This window comes from Numenius arquata, chromosome 4, assembly GCF_964106895.1.
Source record: "Numenius arquata chromosome 4, bNumArq3.hap1.1, whole genome shotgun sequence".
Taxonomy (NCBI): Eukaryota; Metazoa; Chordata; class Aves; order Charadriiformes; family Scolopacidae; genus Numenius; species Numenius arquata.
This window is the reverse complement of record NC_133579.1, coordinates 69,612,456-69,624,318: the sequence shown is the minus strand read 5'-3', so window position 1 is coordinate 69,624,318 and position 11,863 is coordinate 69,612,456. Positions and strand designations below refer to the sequence as shown.

General features: G+C 40.2%; 1 protein-coding gene across 2 annotated transcripts in view; it reads right to left on the bottom strand.

Annotated features, from left to right (window-relative positions):
• Positions 1-341: 341 nt before the first annotated feature.
• Positions 342-11,863, bottom strand: part of CTDP1 (CTD phosphatase subunit 1) — a 115,734-nt gene continuing 104,212 nt past the window's right edge. Inside the window, exons 13-14 of one of the 2 annotated variants that reach the window (XM_074146296.1) lie at positions 1,504-1,513; positions 342-483 (exon numbers count right to left, since the gene is read on the bottom strand). In XM_074146296.1, coding sequence (XP_074002397.1) covers positions 342-483; positions 1,504-1,513 — 152 coding nt within the window. The remainder of the gene's footprint in view (positions 484-1,503; positions 1,514-11,863) is intronic. The other variant, XM_074146295.1, reaches the window with a different exon arrangement.

The following is an 11,863-nucleotide window of genomic DNA, read 5'->3' as shown; positions in this document are numbered from 1 at the left end:
GCAGTATTTTAAAAAAGTTTGCCATATGTTTAATCACAAATCTTCGTATCACTGTTCTGTATACGAAGGTTCTGCAGAGCTCCTAGCATGTCTTTGGCATAGCACACCAAGTCTCATTTAATACTTTTTTTGTTTAAAAAAGTATATTTTCCTTTAGTAAAACACCTTAAAAACATCTATTTCCGATTTTGTAAAATAATGTGTCACCTCTTGTGTTGCTTTGCAAAATATACACACACATTTTGGAAAAACATTGAGTACTGACATAAGGGACTTATCTGAAGTCCGATCTGTTTATGAGAAGTAAAATATAATTACAAATTCCATCCTCTGTGTGAACGTCACATGAAGTCGTTCAATTCAGCTTCAAGTGCTGCTGCCATTTCATCCGCTTCGGAACTGCTTCCTTCCTCATCTTCATTGCTAGATTCTTTACTGGATTCACTGGCAGCATCATCTTCATCCAGTTTGCGCTTGTGACCCCTGGAAGGATAAACAAAGATAATGTCCGTGAATTGAGGTATCTCATTGCTTACTAACACAGACCACTATTTAACAGGAGACAAAAATGGGGGTAAAGGACTCGACTTTTTTTCAGGTCTAGACGAAAAATATTGCAGCTTGCTTTTAAATGAATGAACAGTAGTTAGTTCACACAAATGATTTTTTAATTGCTGTTATTTACCGTCAGCTGTAGGTGCAAAGAACTGTGAGTTTTATTTCTCCCATTCTTCTAAACAAGGAATGAAAACAACGTATAAGACTGTTTGAAAATAATGAGTTGATTTACTTCCCTCTCACATTCCAAAAGGAAGAAGAAATCCATCGTGTTAAGGAGATTACCAAACTACATTATATGTTGCTATAGGATTTCGAAATATCCAAGTTTCTCCTTTTTTTAGAAAAATAAAACCTTAACTAATTAACCAAATCTCACTGCACCAGCTTCTAAACTTTCATGCTTCTAAACGTAGGAGGGGTCTTATTCTTCCCTTATATGTCTCTTTGGATTAGTACTGCCAGGCTGAACACCGTATTTCTTAGCATCTCCAGAGAATTAACCAGTTTAAACAGGAAGCTGCTGTGCACCAAACCCTGCCGAAGGAATCATGTTCCTGGTTGTGAAAGATCTCCAAGGAAAATCTAACGCTTCAACTGGGATGTAGCCATAAGCAAAAGAATTTGGATTTGTGGAATCCTAAAATCTCTTTTCCCTGCCAAAAGAGAATTTTATATCAAGACATGTACTTCTGAGACAAAAATAAAGTTAAGACTTTGCATTGCATAGAATTCATAATGAGCTGTAGGAACACCCTTAAAATCCTTCCTTGATCATTTGATCACATTTCAAGCAAAGAAATAAATGCAAAGGGGCTCTCTCTTAAATAACTGTCCTTTTCATTGCTAGGTGAGGTTTCACTAAGAAGAGAATTGCATCCGCTTGCAATTATGAAAAATTAATAAAACGATCTTTTATCTGTTAGCAAAAAGCAGTCATTTAACAACGGTCCCTCTACTTCTGAGGGCACAGAGAAGCAGCATACAGCAAGAAAGACCTTCGATAAATACTGACTTAAACTACGCATATTCGAAAGAAATAAATACAAAGATTAGCAGTCAAATTTGTGAGCTTGTAAGTGACACTGAAACACAACGCAATTTTTATTTAATAGGGGCATTCTTATTGCCATTTCCCCCGAAACAGTTAATTCTCGGGAGCACAGAGTACTTGAGTCGGAGGCTGGTTGCCTGATGCCTGACCTCCCCTTTTTCGGGGAGATGGACAAGGCGGGGTGTGAAGCCGGGAGGGGAGCCCCAATCAAAACGGGAAGCGAGTAGCACTATGTTATTACCCTGTTTTTTCTTTCGGCTGCCCCCGTGGGACCAAAAGATACGCTGCTGCTGCTTTACCAAGAGCTTCCTCACAGTGGGTTTTTCTGTTCAGAATAGGGTTGTAGGGGCAATACTCCAGGGAGGAAAGGGTCCCAGTAACACTCCTGGGATTCAGTCCGGGGTCAAAATCCCTAACAAGGGAAAACGGGAATGAGGTCAAAGCATTTCCTGAATGTTTGGCTATTGAAACTCCAGTGTGGCCTGCTGAGGGAGTTACAGGGCACTAAACGCAGCCTAAAACACACTAAAAGGCAGTTTCTCAGGCGTAACACTGATTTCCACGCAGCCCGGACGAGGAAGCACTCACAAATTTCTTCCCAGTTGGAAGAAATCTTAGCACATTTCCATTAAAAGCTACACAAACGCACGGAGCTCGAGTTTCCTCTGTTCACTTCATGATGATTTCAGCCTTCAGAGATACAGCACTATTTTAGGCATTAATGATACTATTAGCCGGAGGGGGGAAAAAAAAAAATCTAATTGGGAATTAAAGCTGAAAAGGTCTTACTCAGCAAAAGAAGAAAAAAGTCGTGCGTATTTAGCAAGTAGTGGATAAGAAGTATACATGTAGTGCTAACCGAGAAATAAGGATACAGATAGATGTGGAGGGAATCTATAGCACAACGTTCCCAGCTGAGAACATTTGTGTTCGTCTGTTTGTAACACTGCATCTATGGAAACTGATGGTATCTACCAACCGAAAAATAAAATTAACAGCCCGACAGCGATAATTTACACGCAAGAAACACGTACACACAACTGCGGGTGATGTGTTATAGAACGTGGCAGAACAAGCAGGTTTTCAGAGCCAGCCCAGATACTCTGAGTTTTCAGGGACCTAAATCAATAGCAAAGATTCCGCAGAAAAAAGGTCTATGCATAAACAATATCTCACTGCCAGTTGATTATTTCTTAAAAGTGAGGAACTGTTCATTTACTAAATAATTAAGGCAAAGACTGGCAAAATTACTGATTTATGCAACACAGCCACCTTTTTATTTAAATCTACTCCGTAGCAACCAGATTTCAGTGAGGACAATCAACAAAATAGAGGGGCCTGAAATACTCAGTGTAACGAGTAAGTTAATGAACAGAGTTCTAGACTGCAAGGAGACTTTCCAGAGAACTTTAAGGGACAGTCCTGACATATTTTCATCTTTCATGCGGTTGTATTAAACCAGTACCTTTGGAAATGCAAAAGCCTGAATGTGATCTATTTTGTCCCTTTTTGTTCTTTCAGCAAGGCTAGAACGACAGCTCTATTCAATCGAGATATGAAAACTTACTCATGGGGAGGAAAAAACTGTCAAAAACAAAAAAGAAAACACAGCAAAGTATCAGTCCTCTGCTAAAAGAAACAAAAAAAACTCTTGAGAACATGAGTATTGTTCTTATTAAGATATAAACACCTTCATAGCTATTCCAAAAACATTTAAATGAGTATTATGAAATCAAATGCAAAGCTAACTCTAACAGAAGTAACATCGTGCTGCATTTTTTATTTGCAAATTCAGAAAAGAGAGAGAACATCCCATTAATCATTTCTATCTTCAGAGAAAAGCAGTATATCCCCATGGCAGCATATCTATTAACATAACAAACAATTTTAAATGTATATTTTCCTCATTATTTTGTGCCCACTCCTTGTCATCTCCAGTTTCAGAGCCATAGTGCATCACGCTTTTCAGTGGAAAAGTTAAGCACGTACAGGATTCCTCCTTCATATTTAGAGAAAATGATTCAGCAGTGTGTTGCAGGCTTCCATTAGCCTAATTTGCATTTTTAAAAGGAATTTTGCTTGACTGATATTAAAACCCAAACATATGGATAGTAACTGAATATCTTTAGCCTTGTAAAGGAACAGTTAAACTTTCCAAAAGACTAAACTTAGAACTTTAAATATCTGACAAGTCTGTGAAAAAACTTGTACAATTCCTATTTCCTTTGCTTTTGCATTAAATATTTTTCTTTTGTAATACCCAACACTAGGAGCTCCGCCAGTTCATGTGATGGGGGAATCTTTTTTTAAAAGAGATTTACATTTTAAAAAACCATATATTTAAAGGAATTATCAAGATTTTAAAATAAAATACAAAGGTAATTCATAATGATATTAAAGTAAAAAAAACCCACTTGTAATTATACATGTTGGTTTTAGGAAAATGTAATCTACGGAATGCTAATGAGAAATATACTTAGTGATATTCCAAATGAAGAAACAGGAAGAGAAGATATGACAAAGTTGCAATACAGCATGGTGTATGCATGTGAAAAATAGCACAGGAAAAATTATTGAAAATATAAATTTATTCAGCTCTTGATCTGTTAAACTGACCACTAAAATACGATTACAACTATAGGTTGAATGTAAACTTCATTCTTATAATTTCGATTTAAGTTTAGTTCACTGAAAGAGCCATATGGAGCAAAGCAATCAAATCCAGTATTCATTGCTTCCATTACCTTAAGCCCCTAATTTATAGTTAGCTGAAAATAAATAATTGAAAAGCAAATTGTCTCGGGTCGGTTTTGCATCCCAACGGCACCCTTTTAAGACATACAGGGCTACATTAAAATAGAAACATCTAAAAGGAACTGAAAGGGCAACATAACCCTTGTTTTAAACAAAGCATATCTAAACCTTTTCCAAACTTCATTTTAAATCTACAAAACTATAGCAAGTAGTTAAATAAATGCTCACATATACTTTAAACTCCAAATACCTACAATCCCCATCCCTGCTCTGATCAGAAGTAAACTTCTAAATTATTGCAAATTGACCTGCTTTTTTCAATTCTCTGAAATTGGTACAGTAACAAAGCAGAGTCTGCAGACTAAATGTCTTTAGTCTTTTACAAGCCATCAGCTTATCACTGGCATCATAAATCAGCACTTAAATTTGGTACCAAATACAGTCAAGTTACTCTCTAATGAGAACACTGACATAGCAGCCGTGAGCAGTTTGGAAGGCAATGGTTTGAAAAGGGCATTTTGGAACAGCTTGCTGCCTTCCAACAGCATCACAACCCTGCACGACTACCTACGCTGCCCCAGGCACACCTCTGAACCCCCATGTAGAAGGTCCATCCCAGTTTCCACACACAGCTAGCCCACAGCTTTCCCTAAATGCCTTCCATAAAGGAGAGAGGGTGATGCTGAGTTTGGTCACACAACAGGAATTTGACCCCCATCCACAAGAATTTGACTATGAGAACAATTTCTTTAGATAAACTCGTTCTGTCGCAATGTCCTTCAGTTGTTATGAATTAGAGCTGGTAAACCAGGAAAAATGTTCTTCAACCAACTTTGAAGATGCCAGTCCAGTACTAGGCCAACAAGGTTAAAGGACGTGAGATCTGAGAACATACAGATTGAAAATCAGTGTTGCGGGCATGAATACACTACATTGGACAGAAAAGCTGATTAAACTTTCAGGGAGATGTTCCAAGTTTTGCAGTTATATTTTCTTAACATGGGATGCATCACAGAATCACAGAACGATATGGGGTTGGAAGAGACCTCTGAAGATCATCTCATCCAACCCCCCTGACAAAGCAGGTCCACGCAGAGCAGGTTGCACAGGAACGTATCCAGGCGGGTTTTGAACACCTCCAGAGATGGAGACCCCACCACCTCTCTGGGCAGCCTGTGCCAGGGCTCTGCCACCCTCAAAGGAAAGAAGTTCCTCCTCATGTTTAGATGGAACTTCTTATGTTCAAGTTTGTGCCCATTACCTCTTGTCCTGTCACTGGGCACCACGGAAAAAAGACTGGGCCCATCCTCTTGACACCCACCCTTTAAGTATTTATAGGCATTGATCAGATCCCCCCTCCATCTTCTCTTCTCCAGACTAAAAAGACCCAAGTCCCTCAGCCTTTCCTCATAAGAGAGATTCTCCAGGCCCCTAATCATCTTTGTGGTCCTCTGCTCTACCCTCTCCAGCAGTTCCCTGTCCTTCTTGAACTGAGGAACCCAGAACGGGACACAATGCTCCGGATGGGACCTCACCAGGGCAGAGTAGAGGGGCAGGATAACCTCTCTCAGCTTTTTATGTATGCTTGATATGAGAGTGAGCAATTGTCCATAGCAGGACTGTAAAACTCAGGTGCCTGCTCTCTGGCAATCTCCCTCATGCATCTGTGCAGGAACATCGAATTTTCTGGTGCTCCTCCCTAGCCCTGGCGTAGCAACAAATCACACTAACCCCTGCTTTGGCAAGCGGGAGCGTGTGTTTCTACTTTACGCTCACGCTATGACAAACAGGACAATATTTAGTGTAGCACGAACAAACGCCAGACCCTTCACATATTTCCTCACGAACTCATCCGACGTCGTCTGCGGAATTACAGGATGATCCAGAAACGTAATATGCAGAAAAAACACACAGAGAATGTTGATTGCACAGCCCCGGCGCGCGGGAAGAGATCCTGCACTTGGATGAGCGGCAACGCTTTCAGCGCTCTTCACAAAAACATCTTCGCAGAAACCCACCAATTCCAACCGATGGCTCCGAAATGTATTTTCCCTGGCACAACGGTGAAGTGAGATCTAATTAAATTCTGCACAGCTTCAGCGCCTTTGGGCTTTAAAATGTAGCACACCTGCACGCTATTCCAACAGTGAGAAACTACCGTGAAAACTTTTAAAACTATTTTAACAGCTTCGTAGTGCTCTGAAGTAAACACTCAATGTATATCTGAATTGAAAGAGAGTTTTTTTAAAATCAGCAAGTCACAGAAAATTGAAAATAAATTCAAAAATTACTACAATGTGTCAACGTGGATATGTTGTAAGTTTTGCTAAAATCGTCCATTTGGCAAGGCTGTATTTTCCTGATATTTAGACCAATGGGAAAGTTTAATAACAAAAAACCCACCCCAACTTCTTGAAAACGGTTATTTCTTAACGATTAAACCTTTGGTTGGGATATTTCAAAAATAAAGTGTAGCAATAAAGCTTTAAAGTGAAAGACTGTGCACGGAACTAGTTTTCTCTGCACTGAGCTAATTAGATACAGATAGTAATTAAATTGGATAATTCAAAACTGAAAAGTTGAATCTACAGTTTTGCTTAGATAACTAAATCACAGAAAAGTAAACCGCGTCTCTAAAATATTACTTGTTATTTTATTAAATTCAAGTGGTTTAAAAATAATCCACTTAGTTGTTATAAGAAGGTGTTTACAACATGCAACGTTGACTATTTCTTCAAAAGGCCAAAGTGCAGTGGCAGTTTTGTATCACATAACAAATACTGTCATTGATTTGTAGAAGACAACCAAAATCAAACACCCTTTTCAATACGCGGGAATGCCAGACTGTTACGCGACACTTCCATAATGGAAAAGGCACAGACGCTCTCTGGCATATCATCCCTCAAACAGAAACATGAGGATCTGTTCACCTTTCCTCAACAACCTCACCCCCTTTCTAGACGACTGCAGTTGAGTAAACCCCCCCAACAGGGGAACTAACCAAAATTCAGACAAAAAAACCACACGTCCATCAACGTATCAATATTTTTAAAGCTAAACCAGGCCTCTGTTTTATGAATCCAGTTCTCTCTCCAGCTTCTTCTAGTTTACAAATATTACCCATCCTGACTAACAAATGTCAGATGGTAGATTTATAGCTCTGTGGAGATTCTGGGTAGCTCTGAAAGGCCATAACAGGAGACACCAAGGACCAGCAGGGAGCAAAAGAAGCTTCGAGCCTTCCTTCACCAGTGCCCAATAGGTAGAGTACGGCAACTCTAACTGGATTTGGTTTGAAAAAAGTCCTTTGCAAACAGCACCACTCAAATAATTCCTGTTACGGGAAGCACTGCAGAAGGTTGTCTCAGACAGTGAAGAATAACAATCTAAGTTTAATCACTAGAAATCTAAATATGAGCTTTGTTTTAAAAAATGGTAGCACGCGGTAAAAAAAATTAAGATGAAAAATGGGCAAAAAACGTAAGATGTACAGGCAATTTGGAAAATTCAAAACAGTACATCAAAATAAGGAGCTGAAAAAGAAAAAGCATCTGATTTTCTCTGAGAAAAGCCGAACTACCTTCATTTTTCTCATCCTGTGAGCATACTGAGTGTGTGGAGGTGCCCCTGTGCCAATACAACGGAGTACAACTACAGTTTAAAGACCCAGTGCTGCAAAGTAATGCTTGGGATGCACCTGCCCCGTCATCCTGGTCAGATTTGCCAGCATCACCCACACACTGACAACAAACAGTCTTCAGTCATCATTGGCATCGTTCTTCATTCATCATTGGGCATCTTAACAACTAAAGATATCATTTAGCTCATAACACACTGACTGTGCTAACCAAGAAAGCTGGAAGTAGGATTTGGTATTCTCTTACTTATGTGGTGGCTTTTTAAGTTAGATATTTGCAGATTATCTTAATATATGTATGTTAATACATAAGTTACGGGCTACACTCAGTTATATCGAAAGCTAAGAAGATTTTGTCAAAGCTTTTAACTCCGAGTTTTACTAACTCTTCTATTACTTTGTCATTGTTTTCAATAAATTATCAAGATTAAATTGCAAATAGCTAAAACAAACATCCTTCTAGGATGTTCATTCACTGAATAATGGCTTTGCTCACAATACTACTAACTAAGAATATCTCTGTTTCATCATAAAATATCAAACAGAACCCATCACCGACTCTGTATGGACACTGGTAACGTTGTGCAGGTGTTGGGGCGTTACAGCTGTCGTGAGGGTACCGGAGATACCGTGGTACTGCTGGGAACATTTAAGTGAGATCTCCTCATCTGGCAACCAGCTGCGAGGTTTGCTCCTCTGTATCATACAATGTTTTCCTGGAATATTACCTTCCGCTACTACTTCTATTTCTCTGTCAGAAAACTTCAGCACTCCCAATGGCAAGACATGCTATCGTGGCACTTCCCACCCCTCCACCTCCTCCTTCCCCAAATTCTCAGCCCTGCCAGCTTAGATTTTTCTTGATTTATTGGTAGAAACTTTATACAATAAATCTTTTTTCCATGCAGTAAAACAGGTCTGGGAAGACTTTGTTTTGGAGATACCACAGCAGTGAAATACAAAGCTACAAACAACCTAGAAAATAACTGATCATCATTAAAAAGTTGCATTTTAAGCCAACATTTTGCTTCAGACATTGCAGTACGCTTCAAGATGTTTTAGAAAAGCAAGTAAATTACAAGATGAAATGACATCAAGGCAGGAAGTCGCCTCTTGGTAGAAGAAATGTTGAATTTAAATTTGTTAGAAATTTGGGCTAGAAATCGCTAGGTGTCCATGAGAAACAGCAGAAAGTGGTGTCAAGGTTTGATTTACAAATAAGAAAAAATTGAATTAAAGTTGTAAAAGTACCTGACAGAACTACATGACTTTTACATCAGTTTTACAAGGTTTGTGTAGACGATATGTACAGCATACCAATACATGCGATAACGTTCAAAACAGAATGCTATCCATCTTTCTTCAACTGCGCAATAATAACAAACTCCCCCAAAAGTGGGTCTACATTCATTAAATTTGGATCTCTACGATACCGGGTCACTGAGCATCACAAATTCCATCTGGATCAAACTGGCATATGCCAGCCTCTCTGCCAAATCAAATCACACTGCAGAGAATTCAGCGTACCTGTTGTTTTCACACTAGCTAAGATATGACAAACTACCCAGTGCAGCAGCTCGCAGCTCTGCTGAGTAACAGCACTTGATCCCATCTACAGTCTGCTCGACAATTTTTTCTGTCAACGCGTCTGGAACAAATTTGAACTAGCAAAAGCAGTTTATACTTGACCGGTACTTTTCGTTGTGCAGTTGCAAATTTTTTTGATGGTGCTATCCAAAAACTAGATTCACTGTATTGTTCAACTGCAGCCTTTCCCGTACCTCTAATGAAGAAGACATCTGAAGGAGAAGATGCTTCGTATCACAGGTTGCTGCTGAGCCTGGTCTTATCGATGTAGTGGTACCAGCCATACACTCATCTAAATTAGGATTATCAAGTTACGTGGGATATATGGATGCATGCAAGAGGAATGTGTGAAAACATGTTCCTCTAGGTCCCAAACGACTATGGAGAAGTCACAGTACTTCAAACATTTAAGACTGCAACAAGACTGGAACTCGATGATCTTTAAGGTCCCTTCCAACTCTAACTATTTTATGATTCTATGATTCTAAGTTGTTCTCTGTCTAGTTGCTACCTGAGACTGAGGTGGCCACACTGGTGCAGGGACAGGAGCAAGGTCCTGACCGGAAGAAAGACCAGGCACTTCCCTCTGTCTGAGTTCGGGAATAAAATAACTTTGGATGCCCTTTCCAAACTGACTGAACGTGCTCCACAGCTGAACTGCCCGGAGCAAGGACTCACTCAGATACACCCCTGCTCCTTTCTAGCCTGCACGGCCAGGTTACCCTTCTGGGGGCAGCGCATATGTGCAGCCACGGCAGAGAGAAGCCTGGCCACGTACCAAGATTTTGCAGGCAGTTCTGGCCCTGCAGCTCAGGTACAGTTTACCCACCCTTGTTAACATCTGGAACACTAAAAACCTTCTTCTCAGACTTTCAGGTATTACCATTCCAGACACAGCGGTCTGAAGTCAACAGCAACACCAGCTGAGACCTGTCTTCTATATTTTTGTTGATTGGGTCCACAAGCTCCACAGGTCCTCTGCCTAGCAGGAATATATTTTTGTACGAGGATCTGGTTTGTCCGATAACTTATTTCACTGTAACTGGCAAAACAAATACTGTTGTGTATTCGATTTAGTTTTCCAGGATATTTCCTAGGATAGCGAAAGGCACGCTCAAGCCACGCTGGTAGTTTGAGAAACAGCAAACTGAGGCTCTAACCAGCAGACGTACCCTTCAGTGACCAGGGACCCCTTCTGCGTAACGTGGTAGCAGGACGCTTGAGCCACACGGTGAAGGACACTGCTGCTGCTGTGACGCCTACTGTGGGGTGGGAGAATTAAAACATCCATATCCTGCTTTTCACGTGCTTGCCTGATAACCACGTAGGGACAATTCTCCACAATCAGCTTGACGCAACAGACTTCCAAAATAAGTTCAAGTTTTCTACAAAATCTGAACTTACTATTTCAAATGATTGATAAACTACTCACAAATGGGACGATATACCCATTTTGATTACTGGGGTTTTTCCCCCCGGCATTAAGAAGCAGCACCATTTCTCTTCTACCAGTATTTTTAGCACATGCTTCAGGCAGGCTTTTTAATTGTTGATACACACTGCTGTTTAGCAGCCATCACAGACTTGCAGGGGTCAAGATTAATGCACATTAGTTATTACGTGAAACTTAAAGTACTTTTAGAATTCATTAGGGAAACTAGAGGGCTGTAATATATCAGCTATTTTTCCTGATCGGAACAACATTGCCTTACAGCATTCCAGCTAATGTCCTAGGTCTCAGTAGTGGCACAGAAACGAGGATTAAAAACCTTCGCTAACAGTTGTTAATGTACTTCTTGGTTTCCTTATTCTCAAGAGATATTTAGATATCCGTTCATATTACTTAGGAAAAATCTAAATTGTTTAATAGCTTATAAATTGCTCTGAAGCATTCAGCCTGACTAAAGGAAAAAATGCTGCCTAAATTACCCTAGGGCCAATGCTAGGCTACTCTTCAGAGTCTTCATGCCAGCTCTCTCACTGACAGGTAAACTGAAGCTCTATGTTACCAGTTCCCCTCATCCTGAACTTCTACTTTACATCTTTCTTACCCCTCTCTCCATTCCTTCAAACCCACAGATGCAAAATGACATTACACAGAACCACAGAATGATCTGGGGTTGGAAGGGACCTCTGAAGATCATCTCATCCAACCCCCCTGCCAACGCAGGTCCACGCAGAGCAGGTCACACAGGAACGTGTCCAGGCGGGTTTGGAATCTCTCCAGAGACAGAGACTCCACCACCTCTCTGGGCAGCCTCTTCCAGGGCTCT